The 13,869-nt window shown below is 37.8% G+C and overlaps 1 protein-coding gene across 2 annotated transcripts in view; it reads left to right on the forward strand.

Moving 5' to 3' along the window:
* SSH2 (slingshot protein phosphatase 2) overlaps positions 1 to 13,869 on the forward strand; it is a 245,434-nt gene that overhangs the window by 100,002 nt on the left and 131,563 nt on the right. For both annotated transcript variants that reach the window (XM_079904135.1, XM_079904134.1), the window contains one exon: positions 269 to 312. In XM_079904135.1, the coding sequence (XP_079760261.1) occupies positions 269 to 312 (44 nt within the window). The remainder of the gene's footprint in view (positions 1 to 268; positions 313 to 13,869) is intronic.

A 13,869-nucleotide genomic window follows, 5' to 3' on the forward strand; every position in this document is an offset into this window, starting at 1 on the left:
TTTCAGAGGTAATTCTTTTAATTATGAGCACTTTGTTATTAAAAAAATTTGTAGACTATTGTGAAAGTTTCCTCCAGGAGTAAATTATGTTGATATATATCAACTCCCTGGATTGGTTGAAGTCACTTTTTATGGAGAGAATTTAGTTTAAGTACACGGCATCAATGAGATATTCCTACAAGTAAAGCTTAGTAAAATTACATTGTTGGTATTATGATATGAGACCTCAGATTTTAAAGTTTTTTTTCTCATTTTTCTGTCTATACAGGAGGCAGACAGTGGGGAGGAGGAATGCCGATCACAGCCCAGGAGGTATGTTTGTTCATTACATCCTATAGTATTCTGTAGTTAGTGTGTTTTCTCTAATTCTTTCTCAGTCTTGTCATATTAGTTGATCCTCGTTTTCCAAGATGCTTAGTTGGTCTCTCAAAATGGAATTACTTTAAGAATTCAGTTACTGGGACTTCCCTGGTGGCACAGTGGTTGAGAATCTGCCTGCCAATGCAGGGGACGTGGGTTTGAGCCCTGGTCCGGGGAGATCCCACATGCCGCGGAGCAACTAAGCCCATGCGCCACAACTACTGAGCCTGCGCTCTAGAGCCTGTGAGCCACAACTACTGAGCCCGTGTGCTGCAACTACTGAAGCCCACGTGCCTAGAGCCGGTGCTCCGCAGCAAGAGAATGCACCACAATGAGAAGCCCTCGCACTGCAACGAGGAGTAGCCCCCGCTCACCACAACTAGAGGAAAGCCCATGCCCAGCAACCAAGGCCCAATGCAGCCAAAAAAAAAAAAAAATTAAGAATCCAGTTACTGACTCAGAAAGATTTTAAATGGTAGACTGCATTATGTTGTGCACCTGAAACTAATATAATGTTGTACGTCAGTTATACCTCAGTAAATAAAGTAACTAATTAAGTGGTAGATTTCTCTTTTTTTAATGCAGAAAGGCCAGTATTGGCCCAGCTTTGACCCAAGTCTCTAGAACTGTCTTGGGTAATAAAAAAGCAAATTTCCTTACCTTTTAGGAAAATGTCAACTAAGGAACATTTCAGCCTTTGGTTTTATACTTATTTTTGTCATTCATTTTGATAGGTTTTGGCAATTTTTACAGATTGGTTAATATTTCACTTCCTCAATACAAAGAATATACTAAGTAACTTACCCAATCTTTTAAAATACAAGGAAACTTTTTTTCTCCCTCTCATGGAATAGTGGGCATGTTATAAGGATACCAATACCTGCTGCCATTAAAAGAAAAAAATTATGAGAGACATCTAGGACATATATAATAACATTTCTGTTATCTTCTTTAAAATTTTTTATGGTAGTATTAAAGATTCAATAGTTCAGAATTCACTGAAATCCTTAGAACTTTGAAAGTCTGTAATAGCAATGTCAATGTTGTATGCAACAAACTATATTATATGATATTTTAATTTCTCAAGATTGCATGGAATTCAACTTTCCTGTTATAAACATTATTATACTGTGACACAATAGGGTACATCTTTTGTAAGAAATAAGTGCCTTTTAAAAATATTTGTTTAAATGTCTGTGAAATAAAATGTTTTTTTTTTAATCAACTCCCTCCCACAAGAAATAGTCTTGGTAAGTTCTAGATGGTCATTTAAATGCTACCAAATTTGTGTCCTCTGAACTCAATCACTAGATGATACTGAGAACGGATACAATAAATGTGTTCATTGTGGAGAAGCTGGCTAAAGGGCATGCTTCCTTAATGATAAATTATCGTGTATTTGTTGATATATATATATACCTCGCTTGTGTAAACCACAGCTTAGTATAAAAATAGTTTCTTTTCATCAGTAACTGAGGTTATTGGCAATATTTTTCCTGCCTTATTACAAAAATTTAGGCTTAAAGCTTAATTTCTCACTGTCTCTTAGGGAAGATCTGACAGTGAAGTGTCATTCTTTTGCATAGGACTACGAGACAGAAACCTAGAAGAAATTTTAGCTCATTGTTTACCAGAGACATCATAACCTTATTCCCATTAGAATGAAAAAGGATTCCAAAGGATTCTTAAATTTTCTGTTAGGGCAGATTTAAAGATCTCTGGGTTAATTTCTTTATGCATTTACTGGGGTAATTGTCCCCCAAAATTACATAATGATGAGGCAATGCAAGTCTATTTTCTTATTCATAGCACTGAATTGTCAAACCATTAAGAACCATAAAAACAGTATATCATTGAAACTAATACCAATTCCAGGTAATAAAAAAAGATGTTGCATTAATCTCTTATTTTAACCAAATGTCATTTATTGGGAAAGTCATAAGTTAAAAGTAATCTTTTAGTATAATTAGCTCAAACTATGCTACCTTTAAAAACCAATGTTCACAGGCAAAAACAAACAAAAATAGATAAATTAGACTGCATCAAAATTTAAAACTTCTGTGCATCAAAGGACACAACAACAGAGTGAAAAGGCAACCCACAGAATGGGAGAAGATATTTGCAAATCATGTAGCTAATAAGGGATTAATATCCAGAATATAAAAAGAACTCTTTTACAACTCAGCAAGAAAAAAACAAACAACCTGTCTTAGTCAGCTTGGGCTCCTATAACAAAATACCATAGATTGAGTGGCTTAAATTTCAGACATTTGTTTCTCACGGTTCTGGAAGCTAGTAGTCCAAGATCAATGTGCTGGCAGATTTGCTTCCTGATGAGAACCCTCTTCCTGGCTTGTAGACAGCTGCTTTCTTGCTGAGTCCTCACATGGTTGTAAGAGAGAGGGTGCTCTGCTCTCTTCCTCTTCTTGAATGTACACTAATCCTATCATGTTGGCCACACCCTCATGACATCATCTAACCCTAATTTCCTCCCAAAGGTTCCCATCTCCAAATATCACATTGGAGGTTGACTTCAGCATACAGACTTGGGGGGCACATAAACGTTTAGTCCATAACATTACACCCATGCCCCCCAAAATTCATCTCCTTCTCACATACAAAATATATTCATCACATCCCAACAGCCCCAAAGGTCTTAACTCATTCTAGCATCAACTCTAAAGTCCAAAGTCTTATCTAAATATCATCTAAATGGGCTTCCCTGGTGGCGCAGTAGTTGAGAGTCCGCCTGCCGATGCAGGGGACACAGGTTCGTGCCCCGGTCCAGGAAGATCCCACATGCCGTGGAGCGGGTGGGCCCGTGAGCCATGGCCGCTGAGCCTGTGCGTCCAGAGCCTGTGCGTCCGGAGCCTGTGCTCCGCAACGGGAGAGGCCACAACAGTGAGAGGCCCACGTACCGCAAAAAAAAAAAAAAAAAAATCCTTAAATATCATCTAAATAAGATATGGGTGAGACTTGCGGCAAAATTCCTCTCCAGCTATGAACCTGTGGAATCAGATTAATTATACACTTTAAAATACAATGGTAGGACAGGCATAGGCTAGACATTCCCATTCCAAAAGGGAGAAATAGAAAGGAAAGAAAAGATGACAGGGCCCAAGTAAGTCCAAAACTTACTGAGACAAATCCCATTAGATCTGAAGGCTCAAAAATAATCCTCTTTGGTTTGATATTGTGCCTTCTAAACCCAGTGGGGAAGTAGTCCTGCCTTCAGGACTCACTGGAGTGGTGGTGTCATCTCCAGGGATCACCTGAGCAGCCCTGCACTTCTGGCTCCCTTGGATTACCACCCATGCAGTGTTCGGCAAGGGCCCACCTACCTGGCACCTTTGAAACTGACGTGGAGGCAGCCTTGCCTGTCAGCCCTCGCACTCTCTGCATGTGGTGGGAGTAGCAACCTTGACGATCTCTGAATCTTTTGGGGGTACTCTTCCCTTTTCTTGGAGAATGTTCATGTTCACAACCTCCCTTCATTCTGTCTCATTTTCTGTTTCTGATCTTCAGTGAGATTCCATGGATGTTACAATGATGGAAGAATTGGCTGCTCTTTACAAAAAAAAAGAGTAATCTAGTAACAAGCACACTAAAATTAAGAATTCAAAGGTAATGAATTGAGAGTGAATATTGCTAGAAACCAAAATTAGTAAGTTAGAAACTAAACTTCACAGAATTAAAAAGTGAAAGTTAAAACACGTTTTAACCATTGTGTTAGCAAAGATTTAGATTATTAGTATCCAAAAAAATAACATTTTCTGCCTTATAAATTGGTACAACCTTTTTAGAGTGTAAATTAGCAGTATCAATTAAAATTCAAAATATTCTGGATTTGGACCCAGAACTTCCACTTTTAGAAGTTAATCCAGAACAAAGAGATGGACCCAAGAGTATTTGTTGCAACATATTTTTTAAACTTGGAAACATCCCAAATGTTGATTAATAAAGAAATAACTAACCAATAATTCTATCGTGTATAGTACTCAAAACGTTTAATAAATGTTAATGTGTGGGAAAAAATTAGAAATTACCGTATGATCCAGCAATTCCCTTTCTGAGTATATACTCAAAATAACTAAAAGCAGGGTCTTGAGAAATTTGTGCACCCATGTTCATAGCAACGTTATTAGCCAAAGGGTAGAAGCAACCCAAGTATCCATAGACAGATAAATGGATAAACAAAATGTAATATATACATATAATGGAATATTATTCAGGCTAAAAAAGTAGGAAATCCTGCAATTTATGATGAACCTTGAGGACATTATGCTAAGTGAAAAAAGGCAGTCCCGTAAGGATTACATATTGTATGATTCCACTTATATGAGGTACCTACTGTAGTCGAATTCTCAGAGATGGGAAGTAGAATGTTGGTTGCCAGGGGATAGGGGAGGATGGATAGGGAGTTATTTAATGGGTACAGAATTTCATTTTTAGAAGAGAAAAAAGTTCTAGAGATGGATAGTAGTGATAATTGAACAATGAACAACAGTGAATTACTTCATGCCTTGTACACTTAAAAATAGTTATTTAAGAGGGCAAATTTTATGTTATATATATTTTACTATAATTAAAAAACAAATGATCTACTCATGTCACACCAGCTCCTTTTCATGATATCTAATTCTGGCGCTGCTTTGTTGTTCCCAGGAGTTAAGCATTAAAAAAAATCATAATTGTTGGGCTTCCCTGGTGGCGCAGTGGTTGAGAGTCTGCCTGCCGATGCAGGGGTCACGGGTTCGTGCCCCGATCCAGGAAGATCCCACATGACGCGGAGCGGCTGGGCCCGTGAGCCATGGCCGCTGAGCCTGCGCGTCCGGAGCACAGGCTTCACAACGGGAGAGGCCACAACAGTGAGAGGCCCTTGTACCGCAAAACAAAAACAAAAACGTAATTGTAGAACTAAAAATCAGGTTGTGTATTATTACCTTTTTGATAAAAATATAAAATGGATGAAATTCAGTTCCAGTCTTTTCCTTTTTTTTCCTTTATAAATTTATTTATTTTTGGCTGCGTTGGGTCTTAGTTGCTGCACACAGGCTTTCTCTAGTTGTAGCGAGCGGGCTTTGTTGCAGTTTGCGGGCTTCTCATTGCAGTGGCTTCTCTTGTTGCAGAGTATGGGCTCTAGGCATGTGGGCTTCAGTAGTTGTGGCACGTGGGCTCAGTAATTGTGGCTTGCGGGCTCTAGAGCACAGGCTCAGTAGTTGTGGCTGACAGGCTTAGTTGCTCCGTGGCATGTGGGATCTTCCTGGACCAGGGCTTGAACCCATGTCCCCTGCATTGGCAGGCAGATTCTTAACCACTGTACCACCAGGCAAGTCCCTCCAGTCTTTTCTTTTGCATATTTATGAACTGATAGCTTTTCGTCTTCTTGTGTCATAACCCACTTTGCTGACTGGGGAACAGCCAGGAAGGTGACTATAAAACGAAACCATATAACACACCAATATTCAATCATGTTGATTTATAAATGGTTATCTCATATGAGTCAACCTAATAAAATTGCAAGATAATAAATAAAAGTGAGCAAAAGAAAGATGCCATTGAAATAAATCTTGAAATCCCAAGACATCTTTTTTAAGGTGACTAGTTGTGGAAGGAAACAAAGTACCTTAGATCTAAATTTAGAAAATATTTTAATTATAGTAGAATTCTCACATTTCTGTATATATCAACTCTAAGCTAAGAATTGTATAAAGTAAAGAGAAAGAATAACCTTTAGGAAATTGTCTTTTGGCTCAGCAATTTATAGTATTGTCCAATAATATAGTTTCAAACATCTCAAAGAAATCCCACTCACCCCCCGTACTACTTTTTTTAGACAAATGAATGTTTAAGCCACTCAGAACAGTTTTTATGTTTTCTCCCTTCAACTCAAGCAACATGTATAATATTTGTTACTATTTTTAATTACTCTGAATGTGTAGTTATTTTTCATGTTTAGCCCTAAACCTCTCCTGTTTTAGAACGTAATTTCTTCCTCTTCAGTTTTTCATAGACATAAAGAATTACTTACCATCTACTGAAAAAGTTCTGCACCTTTGAAAACATGTTATTTTCTCTTAAGTACTTCAAACCTAACAATGAAAGTTTTGTTGCAGGTGGGGAAGAGAGAGAGCAAGTAGTGTGGGCCAGAGGAGTATCAGAAAATATCCTGGGAAGAGTTGGGTCTTGAACGAATGGGATTAGATAGGAGAACAGAAGAAGAGCATTCCAAATATAGGAGGATGGGGAGAGTGGGAGGATATCCCCAGAAGTCTGGAAGTAGGTGCTAATGTGTTCCAGGGACAATAAGAAGACAATTGTCTATATCTTAAGAGCAGAGGAGTTTTGATTTGATAGATCTTTGTCTAGAAGAATGGCATGAATGCCAGAAAAGAGTCTGGCAGTGTTATGCAGTATGAGAGGAGGCAGGAAAATGACTCAGGAAGCTGTTGCAGGCAAATGGCTAGAGGTGGGCAATCACCTCCAACTGACAGCAGCATGAGGACAGGGACTGTGTCTTTTATCTCCGTATCCACAGCAATTAGCCTGTAGTTGCCACTCAGTAAGTGCTTGTTTAATGAATGAATGAATGAAAGAGAATAGAATATTGGTTGATATCTTTACTAGAAATGATATAGTTGAAAAAGAGAACTTCTGTGAACACATATGAAGAGTTCACCTTTGAACATGTGAAGCAACAGGGCAGTAGTCAAGTGGAAACAGCTTGAAGACAGCTGAAAGAAAACATGGAATCAGGGCATGTCTTTGTGTAAGATATAATTTCACAATGGTACTGTGTTACTAATGCATTCATTTTGTGGCCAACTCTTTCTTCCAGATCTCTCTTTGGTACTTCGTCAGGTTCTCTTGAGATATGACTTCATTTAATTTCAGCCTACTTAGTGAAATAATTTTTGTATGGATTTAAATATCATAATGACAGTAAATACTACATTGCCCATCTTTAGGCTGTGGAAGGAAAACAGATGTACTTCTACCTGAGTATATGTTCTAGTTAAAGAATTTGTTAACCTAGAGAATAAGAGTATTCTACTTAAAATTTAAAAAAAAAAGTGGTAAAGAGGAAAAGTCTGCTGTAAATATGAACTGATAATTTATCCTCATATGTATATTTTTAAATTTTGAAGCAATCTCATAGAAAAATTGCTGATACAGTACAAGGAACTTTTTTTTCAGAGCCATTTGATAGTAAGATGCCCCCCTCACCTCACTTTTCTATTTTAAGAAACAGAATGATGATATTAATATTTCATGGAGAGGCCTTTTATTGAACTTATAGCAGAATATATGTGTGTATGTGATTGATTGATTTACAAAAGTAGAGCTTTCCATGTATTTAAGAACCGTCTCTAACTGATGATAGTGAAGCTCTTCATCTTTTGCTTTTGGCCCTCCTGAAGTCTGAATCTCCACCTCCCACCATATGGGTTACTATTCTGATCCAGAGAACTTTCAGCTATTTATAAATATTTTGATGTGGCCACCAGGGGATGTAGTGAGCTATCCTCTCATCCTCTTGAGTTCTGCCACTGCATGGAGTAGCCCCTTTAAATTGGTAAGTGCACACTTTGAAAGGTTCTTTTCCTAGCCACTCAACAAGAGTAAGAATTTTCACTTCCCTGAAGTACTCTGTGTTTCTGAAGAATGTATTCACAGATTCTATTTTATATTTATCTGACATGTTCTGCTTCTGGTAGCTACAATAGGCATTCCTCTTAAATCTGACATGAAAAGCAAACTAATTATTGCAGACATAATGAAATTAGGTATATCTATTAAAGCTAGGTAAATAATTTTACTTGGTTTTTTTCTTTTAATAATTTTACTTTTCCCCCCCAGATGTTATTCTTCAGGGTATTAAAAAAAAAAAAACAGAAAGCAATTACCCCTCAATTCTTGACTTTGCCAAAGTAAGTTTTTGAAAAGTTGTTTTTTTATAGTATAAAACTCCAGAGACTAATAAAGTGTCAAATACCTATTACTGCTGGGAGAGGATTCTGGGAAGATAGTGGAGTAGGAAGCCCCAGGAATCTGGCTCTCTATCTCGACAACAAATTGACCTGGCAGAATCTGTCTGACTTAACTATTTTCGAACTCTGGAGTCTGTTGAAGGCCTGCAACTACTAGAGGAAGAACTGGAGGGTAAATTGTGGTCAATTTCAGCTCTTAGCTCTTAGTAGCTATCCATCCCTCCCCCTCAGCCACATGGTAGGCAGCTGTGCACATGTTCCTGGTGTAGCTTGCACAGGACTCATATAAGATGGGGTGGGCAAAAAAGACCCTGTCCTCCAGATATCAGGGATCTGTGATCTGATAGCTGAGTGCCACTTCTGATCATAGAGGTGCAGACAAAGGGGCAGGCAGCCAGTATTGCTGCATCTCTCCCCTTTGTTGCAAGCCCCTCTCCCTCATGCTGAAGTGACATCCAGGGATTTAAAGGGCTAGCACCCTTTTTTTCTCCCCCTTCACTTTTTGCCTTTCCACCTTTTGGGAGTCAGACATTAAAGACAGGACTTCAGAAGCAGCTCATATAGGGGGAAAATTAGACTATGTCCACATATGCCTAGGGAAAGGCTCAGAAAAGACCTGAGAAGACCTTAAGCTTATATCTCAGACTGATCCTTGGCACAGAGATGGCCTACAGCAATCAGAAAAACAAAAACAATAACAAAAAAATAGTAAACCCCGGGGAAGGTGGAGAATCTGATTTCCAAAGTTACCACATTATTAGATTCACACTAATACCACATTATTATTGTTCAACAAAAAAATCACAAGGCATACAAAAAAGAGTAAAGTATGACCCATTCAAAAGAAAAAAATAGCAGAAACCATCCCTGAAAAAGATCTAATGGCAGATATACTATACAAAGACTTTAAAACAACCATCTTAAAGATGTTCAAAGAACTAAAGGAAACCGTGAAGGAAGTTGTGAAAATGATGTGTGAACAAAATGGAAATGTCAATAAGGAGATAGAAAATCTAAAAAGAAACCAAAAAAGAGCTTCTGGAGCTGAAAAGTACAGTAACTAAAATTAAAAATTCACTGGATAGATTCAGAGGCAGATTTGAGCAGGCAAGAGAAAAGATCATCAGACTTGAAGATAGGACAATGGAAATTATCAAGTCTGAGGAATAGAAAGAAAAAGGACTGAATAAAAGCAAGCAGAACTTAAGGGACTTATGGGACATCCTCAAGAGGACCAACATATATATCATGGGAAACACGGAAGGATGAGAGAGAGCCAGAGCAAATATTTAAAGAAATAATGGCTAAAAACTTCCCAAACTTGGGTGTTCCCTGGTGGCCTAGTGGTTAGGATTCCAGGCTCTCACTGCAGTGGCCCAGGTTCAATCCCTGGTTCAGGAACTGAGATCCTGCAAGCCACGTGGCACAGCCAAAAATCAACAACAACAACAACAAAAACCTTCCCAAATTTGTTGAAAGACACTATAATATCAAAGAAGCTCAACAAACTCCAAGTAAGATGAACTCAAAGAGACACACACTGAGACACATTATAATAAAACTTTCAGAAGACAAAGACAAAGAAAGACTCTTGAAAGCATCAAGAAAGAAGTGCATCATCACATACAAGGGATCCCCAAGAAGAATATCAGCAGATTTCTCATCAGAAATCTGGAGGCCAAAATTTTTCTTATCAGAAACTTTGGAGGCCAAAAGACAATTGGCCAATGTATTCAAAGTTCTAAAAGAAAAAAACAGTCAACCAAGAATCCTATATTTGGCAAAACTGCCCTTCAAAAGAGAAAGAGAAGTTAAGATATTCCAGATAAATAAAAGCCAAGGGAGTTTATGACCACTAGACCTGCCCTGCAGGAAATGCCCAAGGGCTTCCTGCAAGGTAAAATGAAAGGACATCAGATAGTAACTCAAAGCCATATGGAGATACAAAGATCTCAGTAAAGGTAAATACATGGGCAATTATAAAAGCTAGTATTATTGTAACCTTGGTTTGTAACTGCACTTTTTGTTTTCTGCGTGATTTAAGAGACTAATACATTTAAACTAAAAATCCCCCAATGATTAGTGTAAAAGCTAGTGTTACTGTAACTCTGGTTTATAACTCCAAATCTTGTTTTATACATAATTTAAGAGAGTAATGCATTTAAAAGAATTATTAGTTTATGTTTTAGGACACAATGAATAATGGTGTTGTGACATCAGAAACTGAAAGGAGTGGAGACAGAGCTGTAAAGGAACAGAGTTTTTGTATGTTATTGAAGCTAAGCTGGTATAAGTTGAATTCAGAGTGTTAAAACTTTAGATTGTTAAGTGTAATTCCATGATAACCACGAAGAAATTAGCTATAGAACGTACACAAAAGGAAATGAGAAAGGAATTTAAACATTTCACTACAAAAACTCAACAAAACACAAAAGAAGAGAGTAATGCGGGAAATAAGGGACAAAAAAAGCTTTAAGGCATGTGTAAAATAAACAGCACAATGAGAGAAGCAAGTCCTTTCTTATCAGTAATTAAGTGTAAATGAGTCCATGAAACTCTTCAAACAAAAGACAGAGATTGACATAAGGGATAAAAAATACATGACCCAACTACAAGAGACTTATTTGAGATCCAGAGACACAATCAGGTTGAAAGTAAAAGGATGGAAAAAGATATTCTATGCAAATAGTAACCAGAAGAGAGCAGGGGTGACTGTACTAATTATCAGATAAAGTAGACTTCAAATCAAAAAGGTTACAAGAGACAAAGAGGGATGTTCTATATTAACAAAAGATTTGATGCAGCAAGAAAATATAACAGTTATAAACATTTATGCACTTAATGACAAACCATCAAAATGTATGAAGCAAAAACAGAATTGAAGGGAGAAATAGACAATTCTATAATAATAGTTGGAGACTTCATTACCACACTGAAAATAATGTATAGAACAATCAGACAAAAGATAAGTAAGGAAATAGAAGACTTAACACAATAAACCAACTAGATCTAACAGACATATACAGAACACTACCCAACAACAGTAGAATACACATTCTTCTCAAGTGCACATGGGACTTTTTCCAAGATGGACCATATGTTAGGCCGCAAATTAAGTCTCAATAGATTTTAAAAGATCTCATACAGAGCGTCTTCTAAGATCACAATGGAATGCAGTTAGAAATCAGTAACAAAAGGAAAACGGGAAAATTCACAAAATTATGGAAATTAAACAACACACTTTTAAACAACCAGTGCATCAAAGAAGAAATTACAAGGGAAATTAGAAAATACTTAGAGTCAAATGAAAACGACACAGCATACCAAGATTTACAGGACACACACAGCAAGAGCAGTGCTAAGGGGGAAACTTATAGCTAAAAATTCTTACATTGAAAAATAAGAAGGATCTCAAATCAACAAACCAACCTTACACCTGAAGGAACTAGAAAAAGTAGAACAAACCAAACCCAAAGCTAACACAACAAAGGAAATAATAAAGATTAGAGCAGAGATAAATGAAGTAGAGACTAGAAAATCAATAGAGATAATTGATGAAACAGAAAGTTCATTCTTCAAAAGGATCAAAAAAACTGACAAATTCTGGTGCTAGATGGACTAAGAAAAAATGAGAGAAGACTAAAATTACTAAAATCAGGACTTCCCTGGCAGTCCAGCGGTTAAGACTCTGCGCTTCCAATGCAGGGGACGCGGGTTCTATCCCTGGTCAGGCAACTATGATCCCACATGCCACGTGGTCAAAAAATAAAATTAAAAAAAAAATTACTTGGGCTTCCCTGGTGGTGCAGTGGTTAAGAATCCACCTGCCAATTCAGGGGACATGGGTTCGAACCCTGGTCCGGGAAAATCCCACATGCCGCGGAGCAACTAAGCCCATGTGCCACAACTACTGAGCCTGCGCTCTAGAGCCTGCGAGCCACAACTGCTGAAGCCCATGCACCTAGAGTCCATGCTCTGCAACAAGAGAAGCCACCACAATGAGAAGACCGCTCACCGTAACAAAGAGTAGCCCCCGCTCACTGCAACTAGAGAAAGCCTGTGTGCAGCGACAAAGACCCAGCGCAGCCAAAAATAAATAAATAAATAAAATTAAATTATTAAAAAAATTTACTAAAATCAGCAATAAAAGTGGGGACATTACTACTGATTCCACAGAAATAAAAAGGATTATAGAAGTGTACTATGAACAATTGTACACCAACAAATTGGATAATCTAGATGAAATGGACAAATTCCTAGGTTGTCCTTAAAATTGATACTTTAAAAAAAAAACTGTATTAAGGAATAATTGACAAATATACAATAACATTTTATAGGTAAAGCTTGAGTCTTCAAACAGGAAGGTTAAAAATGTAAAATTATGCCTCTAGCAAAATAAAAAGTTCTCAGTAATTAACAATTATTTATGTATTAACTACTAAAACCAAGGAGACATCTCCCTATAAGAACTAGATAGTGCTGTAAGTTATAAGATCTGACAATTAAATAACTGATAATAGCAATGAATTTTTTATTTTAACCACAATCCAATATGTTTCTGTACCTTTTTGAGTTAAAAGAAAACGTCTACTTTCAGTAATCACAAAGTGCTATGCAAATATTCTTTTTTAAGTTTAACCTTTTAAAAAGACATTGTCAATGAGCTGCAAGAGAGAGAGAAAGCCACAGGTACTACCATCATCTCCAGTGCTCTGTATGTGGGTACAATACCTCCATGGCACCCACATGACAATCCAGATGTACTTTTTCAGCCGTGTGTGTTGCAACTTCTTGCATCAGTCTGTCCATCCCATCAAGGTCCAAAAAACCCAGGCCAAAGACCCCAACCCAGGCCTCAGAGATTTTGAAGCCAATGTCATAAGGCTGCTGGACAAAACAATTATTGGTTTTCCAATGGAAGTAAACCAAATTAGTGCAGCCTTTTATTATCAACTAGGCCTTTCTATGGTGAGTTAATAGAACACAACTACAGTGCCCATCACAGTAGAGGCTGTTACCTCCAAAGCCTTCTTTGCTTGGCTCTTTATGACCACAGCCCTGTGTGGAAACAGTTTGAGATTGATGTGTGAAATCTTCGAACTAAAGACTATGCAATGGGGATGCCTCCTAGAGGTGGCGAAGTATTTTTCTCATGTCTTATAGGCAAGGTCTTGAGACCTATTCAGCTCACAGATCCTAGATAAATCAAAAGTATTAGAGGGCTACTCCATAGATGTATAACCTTTGATGACTAACTAAATTGTGGCACCTGAGGGAGCACCTTCAACGTTTTCTTTCTTTATTTATGCAGACCATGTGAAAGGGGCCAACCCTGGGAAGGCTCTGGGCTTTGGGCTATCACTTTTTGCCAAGACCACCAAAAGAACCTTCCTGAGTGCTGAACTGGCCTTCAACCTTCAGGGCTGGGGGCAGCAGTGCTCCAGTGGATCTCGGCAGAAACTATGCCAACCAAGCTGCTGCTGGAAGGAGTCTAAACAGGCAGATGTGTAGATTCTAC

The sequence above is a fragment of the Stenella coeruleoalba genome (genome assembly GCF_951394435.1).
Source record: "Stenella coeruleoalba genome assembly, chromosome: 19".
NCBI lineage: Eukaryota > Metazoa > Chordata > Mammalia > Artiodactyla > Delphinidae > Stenella > Stenella coeruleoalba.